This window comes from Amblyomma mixtum, chromosome 6, assembly GCF_055824585.1.
Source record: "Amblyomma mixtum isolate Tamu chromosome 6, ASM5582458v1, whole genome shotgun sequence".
In the NCBI taxonomy this organism is placed as follows: Eukaryota; Metazoa; Arthropoda; class Arachnida; order Ixodida; family Ixodidae; genus Amblyomma; species Amblyomma mixtum.
The window spans coordinates 108,078,480-108,094,642 of record NC_143017.1 but is presented as its reverse complement, the minus strand read 5'-3'; the positions used below and the strand labels follow the sequence as shown (position 1 = coordinate 108,094,642).

Here is a 16,163-nt window from a genome sequence, read left to right as displayed (position 1 = left end):
TCTAATGAGGAGAAGCGAATAGGGGGCCTCGAGGACGAAAGAGAGGGGCTTGGAACGAGGGAGAGAAGCCGTTGAGGGGTGAAAAACAAATACGGCCGCGAGGGGAAGAAGAAGAAGAAGCCAGCGGGCACGGTGACGCTGCACGGGGACGGAAGCCGTAATTAGGCGGCCGCGCCCCCCGGCTCCCCCGCCCGAGGCGGCCGGCGTTCGCGCGCGTCGACGCCTTCCCTTCTTCGCCGCGGGTGGCCAAACGGGGACGCGCTGCAGCGTGACTTGCGACGGAAACACTCAGCCCTCGCTGGCGCGGCGTTCGCGACAGGAACGCGCCGCCGCTCTCGGCAGCTGTGACGGCCTCAATTGGCCAATCAGCGGGCGCCGACGACGCCGGCACCCGCGACGCGCCGCCGAGGTAGCTACGCTGCTAGGTTTTTTTTTTCTTTCCCCCTTTTTTCACCCTTTTCTTCCACGCCCGCGGGAGTTGCGCAGGAATCGCGTCAGCCGCTCTGCAACGGACTCGACGGGGCTGCCGGCAAGAAGGTGCTCTTGTGTTGGGAAGGGAGTCTGCTTGTTCGGTGCTGGCTGCCGCTGCCTGGCGGAGCGGACAGCCGCTCTCGGGCGTGCAATTAGGGGCGCCGTGTTGTGAGCGCTGACAGCCCATCGCGCTGACGCCCGCCTACCGCGGCACGAAGACGAGCTGAGCGAAAGCGTAGCACGGAGTGGCACTCGGCGACAGTGCGGCCTGACTGACGGCCTGGGCTGAATAATCAATCAACGCGCCCTTCTCTGCGCTCGCGGCAGAAATGGAGGCGAAGAGTCAAAGACGCTCAAAGCGTCGTGATCACTGGTGAGGCCCCCGGCGATGCGAACAAAGCACCCAGTGACTGGTACTCGTGGCTCATATTGTACGCACAACGTTCGCTAAATGCGGAAACTGCGAATGTGCTGTCGATGTATGTCTTATTTATTTCATATTTTTTTTTTATTTTGGAACACGCTGCTAGCCTCTTTCGAGGCTCCTGCAGGCTTGGGTTACAATATGATAGTTTTAAGCGCGTCAAAAAAAAATCACATCTCAGCGCTAATGTCCAACCAACTTGCTCAAGCTTCCACTTTGTCCACAAAAAGGAAGTTCGCACAGTGGGAATACGAACGCAAGAAGATCAATAATTACCTGAGGCATGTGAAATTTATGCCCTACTAAGTTCAGTGAATGTGTTGTGGTATTTCTTGTGGGTGGAGAAACTAAGTGCAGCACGGAATCTATTTTTTGTGCACAGTTTATGAAAACGGAGATGAACTTGAGGCACCAGGTTCGAGCGCTGTTAGTGATAGGGGCGAGACCTGCTTTCTTTAAGGGTTCATTTGGAGAAATATTGTCTATAGTTGTTATAAATAAAGCTGAATGCTTTCCGCTGAACACATTATAACTTACTACTGAATTACTGTGTGTACGGAAGCCAACCGCTTCCTAACGTGTGCCCGCATGTAGGACGTTCGACCTTCTGTAATGCTCAAGCGAGGCAAAAAAAAAACCGGTTCCTTAGTGCATGTTAATCTACCAATTTCATTTCTTGCTTACTTGTCCTGGTAGAATCCTGAAGGAAGGAAGGAAGGAAGGAAGGAAGGAAGGAAGGAAGGAAGGAAGGAAGGAAGGAAGGAAGGAAGGAAGGAAATGATGATGATGCTGATAATGATAAGGGCGGCTTCAAAGTCGACTGACCGGAGCCGGAAGCTCTCACTTCACACATTTTATGATTTGCTCATGAAGGAAAATAACTGTTGCTCTCCCGATCCATGTCGCGAAAATTCCGTTCATGAAACTTCAAGGTTTCGCAAGCCGCCGCGGTGGCTCAGTGGTTATGGTGCTCGGCTGCTGACCCGAAAGACGCGGGTTCGATCCCGGCCGCGGCGGCTAGAATTTCTTTGGAGGAGAAATTCTAGAGGCCCGTGTACTGTGCGATGTCAGTGGACGTTAAAGAACCCCAGTTGGTCGAAATTTCCGGAGCCCTTCACTACGGCGTCTCTCATAGCCTCAGTCGCTTTGGGACGTTAAACCCCATAAACCAAACCAAACCAAACCAAGGTTTCGCAAAAAATCTCCAGCTTCCATTGGCATTCGACCCAGCCGACCGGTGATGCGACCGCATGCTCCATAATCCGCTACTTATAAACTGCGCTACTGAAGCAATGAGGGGTTTTGGGGGAGGAGCGGTGAATTCGTAGGGAAACTTCCAAAAGGCATAAGGAATCTAGCAAGAGTCTACGGCAACATACAGGTATATAGTGCACTTAATGCGATGCTGTCCAAACGTAGAGCACCTGATGATTACGTACACGTCTGCGTGGCCTGTGCTTCGTCGCTCTCACAGTAACGTCCATCAGCACTGCATTTGTGCAAAAAACTAATATAACAGCTGCGACAACTGTGCACAGTCCCCGAGATCTAGCCTTGTATGCGGGTAGTGGATGTAGGGCATTATTATATTAGTAGTTTTTGCTAAAAGGAAATGGCGCAGTAACTGTCTCACTTTCTCGGCGGACACCTCAGCCGCGCCGAGAAGGAAGGGAGGAAGATTGAAGTGCAAGAAGAAAAAGAGAACGAGGGGGCACTTAGTTGGGCGGAGCTCCTGAATAATTTCGACCAACTTGGGATATTTAACGTGCACTAGCGTCGCACAGCACACGAGCGCCTTTTGCATTTCGCCTCCATCGAAACGCGACCGCCGAGAAAAAACTGGCACCGCTTGTGTGACAAGCGGTTGCGGACAGGCGCGCGTGCTTATGCTTCACCTACTGCATCATCGGAATGGTGAGGAAACAAGTGAATCAAAAAGCGCGAAGGTCACAACTACTTCAGGGTACAAGTTAAGATTTCAGCACGAGAGTTGTTGGAACTTGCTGCATATCCTGTTTTCCATCTCCAAGACAACAGCGGTTGTGTTCTTTATCTGAACGCAGGCAATAATTACTTAGGTGGTAACGTATATCATGCGCTTCATTTTCACTTTATATTTTTAATTGTTGCAATACGCGGACTTTGACATACTGAACCAATCGAAAAGCATCGTATGTCTCCTTCCTCGATGCTGCGCTTTCCTTAGTCTGTTCAGCTCGTCACTGACTATCTTCTGACAGCATTTTTTCTCCCTGCACTCTCGTCGTTATTATTTGCGTATGTGTATACACATTTCATTCGCTGAACGTCTCTGCTGTCAGCGCTGCCATGCGAGAGCCGAATATTGCGCCGACCCTCATTCCGACTTTCATTGAGCGAAACGAAATGTTCGTGGAGAAAGAGAAGTAGAGACCGGAATGAGGCTTCGTCTTAAAGCGGTCGTATTTTACCCACACGTGCCGCCGCTTCACCTCATGGCTTCTCTGGCGGTCCCTGCCCGTACCATTGAGCCTTGGGGATACCGCTCCCATACAAGATACCGTTGCAATCAGTGATTGTTGACCCCCTTAACTTTCTCCCTCCTAAATTACACAGCGTGGTCGCAGAGCCTTATTTCCTTGCGCCCGCTTCCGTGTGATCGCCTTCTTCATGTCTGTGGAAGTTTTTTGTTGTTTTTTTTTTCGCTTTTGACTGCTACTGGTTTCCTCACTGTATTCTCGCCCGCTTTCCGCCTATGGCCCGGAGGAGTCGTTCCGGCCGTCCACCGTTGCGTACACAAACGTATCAGCCGTTCGGAACGAACCCGCGCCCGCGCTGCGCAAGCCTCGCTTTACGATCGTCCATTTCGGGCCCGGGCGCGATTTGTAAGCTAAATGGCACGGAAGGCCTCCCCGAGCCAATTGTCTCCCCACCCGTCCTTCGCACCGCTGCGCTGCGGCCCAGGACTGCCTTCCGCCGCGGCAGTCTTCTGTCCGCCCCGCCGCGTTTTTCGCAGGACGGATGCCAGCAGGAGCGTTCCGTCTCCCTCTAAAAATATGCAGCACTGTAGGAGCGACGGCTCGCATCAGCCAATCGGCAGAGCGGGCGTATGCTGCGCACATTGCTCTTAGCCGTAGCTCCTAGTACATCTGGTACTGTGCCGCTTCGCTGCAATGTAAAATAACTCTCTCGGCGCTAAAGTAGGCTTCAGCTGAGCTAAGTTCGAAGAGCCTTTCGCGTGTAGAAGCCGTTCATGTTCGGTGGGCGCCTACGCTACATCATAGATAGGTATCGATAGATGGTAAGCTCGCAGGCCCTGGCCGATCGAGAACCGACCTTTTTAAGTGCCTGCATCTTTACCAGTGGGGCCACCGATAAAATGGCGACAGCTCAAGCGTCGCTGCGAGGCTCTCGTCAGAAAGAGTCCGCGTCGTTTGCGTTTCGTCGTTAAAACAGGCGCCGTTTCATGGCCGCAGTAGTGCTGAGCCATTGTGTTCTGCTAAGATTGTTGAGCTGCAAATTTGACTGCGTTTAAAGGCTGTGAAAACTGTTCTCAACTTGTGTCTTGCTCATAAGCGACCGCCTGGACGAGCCTCGCGAGTTCCACAGGGCTTCATGGTTTAGTGAGGCGCAGCAGAGCCACATAGGCGCTCGCTTCTGACTCGCCTAGCTCCCGTAAACTGAGGCCCTTCATCGTGGGCCTTCTTTCTCGGGGTTGGCCTGAGATGAAAAGCGCGCGATCAAAAGGATTTAGGTGGAGTTTGTGCAAACTAAACCGCTCTGTGCACAGCATTAAGCGGGAGGCTATGCACGCGTCGTTGTTCGGATCCTACTCCGTCCGGTCAGTGTCCTTCCCTTCTTTTGTGCTCGTCCCGTAAAGCGCAGCGCGTAAGAAGAACCATGCACAACCAACTAGGCCCCGTCCTCTCCCTCTTAGCGGAAACACGTGTGGATTCGTCGTGTTTTCGCGGCTACATTGCGAGTGGCGCCCGTTTTTGCTCGCTCCGGCGGCATGGACAAGCAGCCACTAGTCCAGCTACGTAGCCCTGTCTCTCGTCCTCTTATTGAGCGACGAGAGCCATCTTAAACTGCGTTTCATTTCTCTGACAACGCACAAATACAGCCCGAGATGAGGCCGAGTGCATGGACTGCATCGGTGCAGGCCTCGCTGCCTGAAGCGATGGGCGCCATCTTTATATTCGTATACCTTATACTCAGAAAGCGTCGGTCGAGCAGTTGAAGCCTCGTTGCAGTTTGAATTTCGCCGTGTCGCTCACTAGCAACATTGCCAACTAGCATCTTTTGCCGTTCTAACAATCTGGGGGCTTCCGATGATCACGAGGGCGGGGGGTGGAGCGTCGCACAGGGTACGAGGGGGTACCCAAAAGAAACCGGACTTATTTTTGTTTGAACTTATTTGTTCACATTTTCAGCACAGACCTTTAATATCCTTCAAAGTACTCTCTACTTACAATAATACGTTTGTCGAATCCTTCATTCCATTTTTCAATACATTGTTTAAATTCATCTTTTGTGATGCTTGACAGTCCCTCCGTCGTTTTTTTCTTCACCTCAGCAACATCAGCGAAACGCTTTCCATTCACCTGTCTTTTCATTCTACATAACAAAGAAAGTAGCACGTGGCAAGGTCGGGTGAGTATGAGGGTTGAGGAACAGAGGTCATGTCATTTTTGGTCCGAATATGTCGTAGAGACAGGGCTGTGTGAGCAGGGGCATTGCCATGGTGGAAAAACCAGTCACCCGTCTGCCACAAATCAGGCCGCTTCCACCGAACACTCTTGCCCAATCTTTTCAAAACATCCAAGCAGAAAGCCTGGCTAACTATCTGACCCTGCGGAACAAATTCTGAATGGACGAGTCCTCTCACGTCGAAAAAACAAATCAGCATTGCTTCGAGGTTTGGTTTCACCTGATGAGCTTTCTTGAGGCGAGGTGAATTTGAAGTTTTCCATTGGCATGACTGTTGCTTTGTTCAGAATTTAATTCAGGAACACTTGAGTTGTCCCCATAGCATCGTCCTTGAACGTCTTTCTGAATATTTCAAGAGTTTCCGTTCCACTTTTTCCGAGAAAAAATCAGAATTTCACCGGCGCACGCTGTTCACGAACATCAGCCATTGCAAAAACGACGCTCACACAAAACAGTCGTCACTCTAAAACTCTGCCTGAACTAGTCTGACCTCCTTCAGCGATGGCACTCGGCTTACTGACTCTGAAATGTTCGTTCTATGCGCTCCTAGCGGCAAAACGCGGTACCACAGAAGCTGTGCCGATTCAAAAAATTAGTCCGGTTTCTTTTGGGTACCCCCTCGTATACCTGGCTCGTGCCGCAGCTGTCGTGGCTTCTTCGACGCAAGTGCCTGAGGCGCGTGTGTTTTCTGTCTTTTTCTCTCGCCGCTTCCTTCTTTCAATTCTCTTCGATTCGCATGCGAGAGTGAAAGTAGCCCAGTTGGTGCCAGTCGACCGGCCATTCTTGGAGAGCAAGTTGTGCTCTCCAACAATGGTTGCTCAAAAAGACACAAACTCAACGACAAACTCCTGCGACAGGCGTTGAAATTCGTTTAAACATGTTTGTTCTTACGTCATTGCCCACCTGGGGTTTAGAAAGTTGCGGAAATGTTGTTTGTTGTGACCATCACGGCAACTGTTAGAGAGGGAGTGCGTGCGAGTGCTGCCGTCGCTTTCGCTCCAGTGTCGGCGCATTAAAACCTGATCGCTCTCCACAGCACGCGTCTGCCGTGGGTCGTCTCGGAGCAATCGGTTTCGTCGCTAGCGAGGGGCACTTCGTCGGCCGCTTATCTGGGAGCTTCTTCGCGTTCCGTCGCTGCAGTCACTGTTGGGTCCATTCTGCCTTAGTCGCGGTGACTAATAACGCGCCTGAGACGAGGTGGCAGCCCGCGCGAGGACCTGTGTTGATTGCGCTCCACTGCCGGCACCGGCGCATCGCCGATTGCTTTCGCTCGAGTGGACACCTCCCAGCAGTGCCTCTTATCGCGTGTGCGCTTGATTCCCGCTCAACACTGAGGTTCAGCTGCCTAGAACCTGGAGAAATAAAAATATATATACAGGGTGTTTCATCTCAGACTTGCAAAATTAAAAAAAAAAGGCTTTTTGAGTTACCTTTTTTTTTTTTGGCAATGCATTGTCGGCGGTGTAGTACATCAGAATATGAATACATCAGAATAGTACATCAGAATAGTGCATCAGTAGAACTAGCAGGCTCTTTAACTACTGATAGGCTGTAGCCCACTGTAAAAGAATGCCTATATCAGTTTTTAGAGTTTCGAAAACGCGCTTACCTTTGGCGCTGTGGTCTATCAAATTTTGGCTATTTCGACGAGTTGCGTGGACTGGAGAGGTTGCTTTGCCTGAAAGCTTCTCGAGAGCGCATGTATTTTGAACCAAACTTTGTTGATCCACAGGCCGAGCGTAACCGCGTTTTCGAAATTCTAAAAACTGTTATGAATATTACTTACCGTGGGGTACACACCTGTCAATAATTAATGAACCTAACACTAATGGTTAAAAAGTTAACTATTCAATATAAGTTAAGCAGCCAGCTAGTTAGCACGTCTTAGCTGCATTCCGATGTAGAACACCGCTGACACTGTTATGCCGAAAAATCGCTATTCTAACTGAAAAAGCCTTTTTAAAAATTGTGTAAAGTCTTACATGAAACACCCTGTATATACGAACGAGCACGCAATGCAGGAGTCGACCTGAGCAGTATGATATAATTGTTTATTGGTCGAAGGCGTGCGAACTTCCTTTGGAGAATAGGTTGAATTTGGCCTTTCAGTTTGAGCCTTACGTGAGAACTGTTTCTATCGTGGTCAATTACGAAACTTCGCCATGAGTTCAGCGCCTCCAGCGCGTCGTCGGACCTTCACCGACAGCCCCAGCCTTCCTCATGGTATTACCAGTGACTGAGCGGAATTGGTGTATTGGTTCTCGAACCCCGGTTTGACGCCGCCTTCGCGTTTCGCGTACACTAGCAGCCACATCAGTCGCATTTTACGCCGAAGCTTTCTTCACAGAAAAGCTCCTTGAACGGTATTCATGCCTAGATTGACCGATTCAGTTGCTGGCATAACTGCGGCGCTAACGGAGCTAGCGATGTAAATTCTTCGCGCGCGTAAACGCTGAGGTGACGATTCGACGATTTTCGCGCAGCGAAACTCGTGATTTGGATGCATTCGGGGGTCGCAGGGTCGCCGATTTCATGTATGTTCAGCCCCTAACAGCGCGACCTTCGGGCGTAAAATCGTTATGTGACTGGCTGTAGCAGTTACCTTGCTGCCTCTCGGGCTGCCGTGATTGGTCACTACACTGGCGCCCGCCAGTTGCGATTGGAACAGAAGTGCGAACATCGTTCTAAATTCGCCTTTAAGTTTTGTTTGGCGAATGCGGAGATATCCACAATGCTGTGGTAGTGCTGCTTGTGGGCGCTTTCTTTTCTGCCTGCGCTGCCACCGTGTGCAAGCCACTGCCGGAGTCCGTCCAAAGTTTATTGTCTCATATATCCCCACTTTCCGTCTTGGCGCAGTGAAACAAAAAAAATCTCGCACTCAGATCTGTCCCCTTGTATTCCGATATTCGCGCTGACGTGAGCGGCTCGTCGTCGGTGGCAATATATTTCGGCGGCTTCCGCTGCCGAACGGAGAGATTTTGTCTTGCGCTCCATCCTTTGGTTCTGTCCGGGAATCCGACGGCACAGAAATAGAAGTTGTGCAACTCTGTGTCCTCCTCGGCCGCGCGCTTTCGCTGGTTCTCGTCTCATTTCCAATTCCGCGACGACGAAAGGCACGCGCGTCGAAGTCTCCTCCGCCTTTGAAGTGGAATATTTAATCACGGCACAAGGACCGGCGGCGTCGCAGTTTCGCCGGAGCCGTTTGATTGCATTGTCGGCGGCGGATTCGACGGCGACACCGCGCCGGGGCGCCCCCCGACGGCGGACGCTGTTTGCCCCGGCACCGTCGGGGAACAAAGGAGTCGTTTCGCGCGAGTTATAATGCAATCTCGTACTCCTTCGCCAGAATCCTGAATTCTACGCTATCGGCTACGTGTACGTGCGTCGAGCTCGCCGTTGCTGCCACCGACCTGCGTATACGTGAGTGTGTCGCGTGCACGAAGAAGAAAACCGAAAAAAAAGGACAGCCCTAAATCTTTCCTTCCGGAAGTGTCGCGCGCTGCGCAGAATTCGGTGAGATGGTTCCGCGCGAATTCTTCCGAGCCAGCGCACCCTGGGCCCCCGCCGATTGGACTTCCGCGCCAGTGGCTTTGACAGTTTCATTAGTGTCGTCCCCTCATTGCCTGCCATCGCCGCACGCGTCGCGGTCCGGTTCCCTGCTCCGCTGAGGGTAGCCGCTGTCTTGCGCGCCGGTCTCGGCAAATTTACATCCATAAGCACTCTGCATGCCCAATGCAGTTCTGGAAGGTATCTTTCGTGTGGTGGACTGACGCCTAAAAAATAAATGAGCAATTTTCCTGCCTGCACGTGGTATCGAGCACTCTACGCATCGGCGGGCGACAACAATACGGGTGGTAATAGTGAAATGAGGCGAGGCGTAGAGATATTGTTATCGTATTCAAAAGTAGTCTATGAAGAGCTGAAGCTTGGCCCTTCGTATCTGTCTGTGATGTTTAAAGGCTCAGCGACTTTATTGCCATCTGACTGCTATCGCCATCTTGTGTCGCTCAGTGCAACTCATATAAGACCCTCACTTTGACTTTGATATAAGACTTTGATTACGTACTCCACAGAAAGCAATGAAATTAGGGCGTTTTATAAGGTGTGACCCACTACGATGGCCCCAGCATCCTATATGCAGCATCTAAAAAACATTAATAGTGAATTTATTTTCCGTTCTAATGCAACCCTAAGCTCCACGAGGCGGGCCGTAGTGAGGAGCCCCAGGCTTAGACCACCTGGTTTTCTTCAAAGTTCGCTGAAATCTCAGCAATGCTGCAGTGACTTCCTTCCTACTACGACAAAAAAGGCGTAGCGCAACTTATCGATGCATCCATAAGTTGCGCTACGCCCTTTTTGTCGTTCATCTCATCCTCTACACGTACGCATGTTACTGACGCTTCGTGTAGTGAAGCAGAGATACCGTCATGTTTGACGCTTTGGGGGAAGCTGTGCAATCGTGCGGAATCGTAGTTGTGGGTCTGCTAAAGCAGACTCACAACTGATGCATATGTTTTAGTCTTGCACGCAGGTTTTCGGTATTTCCTTGATATGTGCAATACCTGTGTTCTATTAGCTAGAGGGGGTGCATGGCAGCTGGTGAATTGAACACAAGGACTGAATCGCCCTTGCGTGGAACAAGGATCCACATGGCGCTTCTAGATTTTCTTGTTATCAACCAATTTTCTTTGTCTTCAATGAATACTATGATAGGGCCGGTTAGCTACTGAACCCTTCAGACTGATGCAATCAACAAGTAGGACAATACAAAGAACATCATGTTCCGGACTTTTACCTCTTGAAACCGGCACTTTTGTCGTTAGAAATTCGTGTACGGCGATAGTTCTGAAAGGCTGAGGCTTAGCTGTGAGAGAAGAACCGGCAAAAACCTATCATTCGATGGAAAGAGCAGAAATATCTCCCCATAAATAAAAGCTGCTCAGTGGCTGTGCCTTTTTCCTTTTAGCTAAGACGCAGCCCACTTCATGATCCAATCCGTTAGCAGTGTAAGTCGCCAACCGTGCAATGGTGTGTTCCGTTTGCGCAAGCGCTCAGCGTCTGCACTAACGAGTCTACACTGCACTAACGAGTTAACGATGAGATGAACATTAATTTCTCGTTACATACATCTTGGTGGCACTTATGTTGTACGGTCTACACGTCGCAATACCGCGATGCGCTTAGGAATGCGATGTGCTACAGTCGGGGTGATGCACACGCGGTTCATAACCGCGCAGTCCTTCTGGCTGTAACCGTCTGCAAACAGTGACCCCGGCCTGTAACGAGGACCGGAGAGGGTGCTTATTCGGGTTGGGTTGGGGGACCTTGCCTGCATCTTGCACGCTGGTTTCTTTAGCGCAAACGTGTGTAAGCTCAACCTGTGCTCCTTCCTCTTCTCGTCTCGCAGAGGATCGAAAGCTGTTCGTGGGCATGCTGAGCAAGCAGCAGACGGAGGACGATGTGCGCCAGCTCTTCCAGTCGTACGGCACGATAGAGGAGTGCACCATCCTCCGGGGACCCGACGGGCAGAGCAAAGGTGAGGCCGCGGCTGTGGTTCCCGTGTGGAGGCCGCCACGAATGAAGATGTGATTAGGCCAAAACTTTGAAGCTGTAGGGGATTGTCACGTCACCAGCGGCATTCAGACGAAGTGGTCAAAGATGCTTAAGAAATAGATCGGTGAAGGAAGAAAAACTGCCGGGCGTTACCTGCAATCGGCTGCTGAAATCATAGGTGGCGCCACAATCTGCTACATCACAGAAACTGACCGCTGGTTCTTACCGGAGTTTAGTTTGGAGTCTTTGTGGCTGGTCGGAATAACGAGCTCTCATATGCAGCGCATAAATGCGTTATGTTGCCCTTGCCTGCCTTGCTTGCGCCTGCCTTAATTGCAAGACTTCTTGGCTGTGAGAGGAGACGATCACTCCGTCTGAAGTTTTTAGATGAAAATGGAATTTCTTGTCACAAGCATGGGCCCTGAAGTAGCGTTGGAAACCGGCGTCGTTTAGACGCCCCCTTAGCCTGGCAACTATGTCGAGATGAAGATATTTCATGGCTCACTGATGCGTTTGTGGCGGCCACGTGTGGTCAGGGTGGCTTCTACTGTGTCACTGCATGTGTTATACCATCATTGATCGATGTCCTTCAAGGAAATATGTGTTCATCCTGCAAGAGAGCCAACAAAACGGTCTGAATTGCTACTAACGTTGCTATTATTAATAAAAGCAACTGTAGTCACAGTGACCTGGTCAGGTGAAAACTGTTTCCATTTTCTCCTGGATTAATAAACCGGAAATCATGTCCAGCTGCAAAACTTTCACTTCCAGCTCCTCCAGCTGAAATATCCTCCGCTCGTAGCTAGAAATGAAACGTCCCTCTAGCTGGAAATTCAGATGGAAGATTTCTTTGCTAGGTTAAATGGCGAAGAAAGACCCTGAAGAAAGACTGCTGTCTCTATTTTTCATAGGGGAGGCATCGACTTATTCACTTTCATCAGTCGCTCTTAATAGTTTTTATTTTTGTTGGCGTGGTATTACTAAGGTCCCTTGAAAGTATCAGAAGGTCTGGATTCACTTATTTTTGGCGGTAGCGTGTAATGACAATTCTCTACTGCAGCATGCTAACCGGTCCCTGTCCAGTCCGTCAAGTACCATACATAGCGTTTCCATCGGCCGTATCAGCTCCGCCGCCTCGCTGTCTGGCCTTCTGGCGGCGAGTCCGGAAACTCCGCTCTCGCGCAGCTATGCGTCTCGGGCAAGATGAATATTTCACAGCAAATGCGGCAAAAGAAGGGAAGAAAATAGAGCCGGAGCAGAGGCCGGCCCTTTTTACGACTTGCCGTGTCAGCGCGAGATTATCGCTGCGCGCGTCGTCGCAACCTCGCCCGGCTTGTGGCGGCCTCCCGCGGCGTGCCCGGAAACTGCCGCCGGGGGACCCGTTAAAAGCGTGAGCTGCATGGCCTATCTGCACAGCGCGGGAGGATCGGCGTGGCCAGCCATTGTTGGGATGCTTTGCGGGTCCCCAAATGCGCTCCGGGGGCCAGCTCGGGGCTGCTGGCGTGCGAGCGAACGAGATAGACGAGAGAAACAGCGAGCTTGGGCTGACCGGACGCGCACTGGGGAGTTGCAGCCTCCGCCGTCGGTGCCCGTTATCTCGCTAACGACTGTGATTGGTCGGCGCCGGCGACGAATGCGGATCGCAGCGTGGGCTGACGAATGCGCTGGAAGAGTTCAGATCTATGCCAGCGTACTTTCACTAAACTGTGCAGCATCATGGAATCCGGAGCTGGCGTCAGCTAAGAAATCAGGGTCCGAGTTGTAAAACCTACTGGAACGTCAGGACAGGCAGCGGTTGGCCAGTGCCTTGTCTCAAGCCAGCTCACATAAGTCGACCTTTAATGCACCTTTCTACGGAGCGAGAACTCAGAGAATTCTAGTCCCGTGCAGCTGACGAAGGCGTGGCTTCCCTGACTCTGCGCTGAACAGTTTTAGTCACACAAAGTACATCTTATCTGGCAGGACCAGAACATCAGGATGACCCTCCGAAACAAGAGAACCAGAGGGCAGCGATAAACGTACAAATACTATGTCATTTGTATCCACGGCACAATGTTATTGGCGTCCATACTAAAAGCATACTTTTCTTATCGCTTTCTCGATTTCTTATTCGTGCAGTGTGTCTAGCTTCTTTTCCCCGGGTGGCATCGGCCATGCGTCAGAGCTCCGTTTGCCTTGCCCCATTTTTCTATGTGACGCGTACTATGTGCGCTATTTGCTTGACACAGAGCTTGGTGTATAAAATAACGATCTAAACACGCGCGAAACGACTGCTCTCAGCAGGACTGGCTTCTTCACTCTGCCGGCTTTCTCGTTAAGGTAAACGCGTAAACATGATCCTGGTAGGCATTCAAATTCGATACTTCCTGCCTGTGCAGTGGTTCTTCTTTTTTTTTTTTTTTTGAACGTGCGCGAGTTCGTGCAAGACGATGACGGCAAGTCGAAGAGCTTGTTTTTAGTCGGCATTCAATTCAACGAAAACAGAGACATTTTTTGCTGCGTCGTCTCTAGTGGCCGCTTTGTTGCTGAGAGGCATCGATTTTTCGCGAGTTGAGCAAATTGTTCCCGAAGAAATAAGATCTCCTGTCCTTTTTGGGCCCCGGGAACCTGGTGACTATGTAGAGAAAACCGCGCTAATATGCGTGAGTGCCTGGCGCAGCCGTGTTTGAGGGCGTCGCGAAGCGGCCCGTCGTTATGGAGGGACACATCATCACCACTTCCCGGCGCGAGCGGAGCACGCATAGCGCATGCGACCTCACTCGTATGTAGAGCTCGACGGCTGGTTCGCCCGCTCGGCTCTCTTCGGGGCTTTTTCCTCTCCTCGAGTTCTCGTCTCTCCGTTTGTCGCTTTCTTTCTTTAACTTGACGTCGCTGTCTGTACGGAATTCGCGCCGACACCAAATTAGGCTCGAATGAATCCTCCCGGATCATTAAGGAGCAGCGAAAGGAAAGAGAAAAACTAGAAGACAGCGAGGCGAGACGTAGAAGGGAGCAAGGGAAAAAAAAAAGAAGCGCGGCAGCAATTCCAGTATAGCTCGCGCCGTCATAAAAGCGAGCAGAAACAGAGAAAAGATCCCAAAGAACCGAAAACACGTAGGACGCAGAACGAAGTTGACGCGCACTACATAGCGGGAGGACGGAGTCAGCAAAAGTGAGTAAAAACGGCGCTCTAACGCAATTCTGCTGCGCGAGTCGCCTCCGGCACTCTTTAAGCACCGGAGAGCAGAGCGCTGCTCGGTGCTCTGCTCTGCTCCGGTCTTTACTTTTTTTATTTTGTGTCCACTCGTCGAGCTCCGGGAAAGGCGGCGAGGGAGAGGCAGGAGAGCGGGACGAAAAGTCGACGCGGCATAAATACGACGGTCGCAGGAACATGACGACGGGCCAAGAGCGGAGTCGAACGGGGCTTAAGTAAAAGCGGTTCCCGGCCGCGCGTCGTCGAGCGCGCATTAGCAGCCGCGGGGGGAGGCTCGAGACGAGACGCTCGCGAACCACCGCCGCCGAGTGCGTCGGAGCGAAGTGGGCGCAGCGCGCGCATGACGGCCGTCCTCCCTCCTCGCGTCTCGGCTTCGAGAAGGCGGCACGTGCGCCAAAGCAAGCGCGGTGCTGGTCTCCGGAACGCCGCGATGAGCGAGAGGAGGAGGATGAGGGGGACGAAAAACTTTATTTCGTCAAAAGCATAGATAGTTCCGTGCTAGATGACCATCATTCCTCGTCTGACGGCGACCTGGGCGGCCCGCTCCACGGCCCGCACCTGGACGGCCGGGTCTGAGCTGGCCAACATGGCTTCCTACTGCTCAAGAGAGGATCTTGCAGCAGAGCCGCAGGGAGCGGCTCTTTCTTGCATTCCCACAGGATATAATCATATTGATACAGAAGGACATGATGACCGATGAAATATAATTTTAATGGCTGCGGGTCTAGCGCGAGCGCTCCGTCCCGCGCCACTGCCCTTTTCTTTGTCTTCGTATCGTGACCCGGGTACTCCGAGCGATCGTCCCGATCGACTGCTTGAATTCTGAATGGTGAGGTGACGATGAGCTTGATCAGAAAGGATAGAAGAAGAAAGGCTTGCCACCAAGATGAATGAGATGGTCTGATGAACGGTTGTCCCTGGAGCTTCAGGTCTAGCGGTCGGTCGCCCACAGCCGAAGGTCAGGGTTTAAGGACAGGCCGAACAGCTTGGGGGGGGGGGGGGGGGGGGGTGCTGTCTTGGTTCGGGTCGTCGTCGGGTCATACTGCGTCTGGTCCTGGTCTTCGTGGGCCGAGGGCGGGGCGGGGAAAAGCGGCTGGTCGGTTCTGGTCAGTTCGAGCTGGAGCTGAGCCGGCGGCGGAGTCCAGGTCCCCTCGGCCGACGACGAAGGCGAGCAGAAGGCGGCGATGCTCCAGGGACCAGGATGACGTTGAGGAACCCCCACCTGACACCAAATGATACGAGATGGCAAGCCAAGGAACTGAAGGACATGATGACCGATGAAATATGATTTTAATGGCTGCTGGTCTAATGCGAGCGCTCCGTCCCGCGCCGCTGCCCTTTTCTTTGTCTTCGTAAGAATATGTCTCCGGGTCCCTTACACTCCGGCTTCACCTCTTGCGGGTATATTTTGCTGAGTGTATAAGGACTTAAAAAAGATCTCGTCTGGAGTCTTCTCCAACCACACTCCTGCTCCTTGACCAATGTCTTATCTGGCGGCGGGAATGGCCTCCGGCTCAACTTGTAGTGCTTTGTAGCGTCATGGGAGGACACCATCCTCTCGTGAACCCTCCCGGAGCAGGGATGAGCGAGGACACGCAGTTCATCGTCCTCTATGAACGAGGACGAGAAGCTCGGCTTCTGGGGAGGCGCGTTGCAGGGGACAGGGGAAAAAACGGTTGGTTGGGGGCGGAGGACTCCCGGAAGGTGGCGGCAACATCAGAAACACACGGACATATTTTGCCAAAGTGAGGTTAATAATGCTAACTCGTTAAAAAAAAAGAAAGGGTAATTAGAACATACTTTTTTTCCACAACGCCGTACGAAAAAGTGTCC

At 51.8% G+C, this 16,163-nt stretch overlaps 1 protein-coding gene across 6 annotated transcripts in view; it reads left to right on the top strand.

Moving 5' to 3' along the window:
* Positions 1-16,163, top strand: part of bru3 (CUGBP Elav-like family member bruno 3) — a 295,708-nt gene that overhangs the window by 192,094 nt on the left and 87,451 nt on the right. For all 6 annotated transcript variants that reach the window (XM_089548732.1, XM_089548731.1, XM_089548730.1 and 3 more), the window contains exon 3: positions 10,992-11,120. In XM_089548732.1, the coding sequence (XP_089404858.1) occupies positions 10,992-11,120 (129 nt within the window). The remainder of the gene's footprint in view (positions 1-10,991; positions 11,121-16,163) is intronic.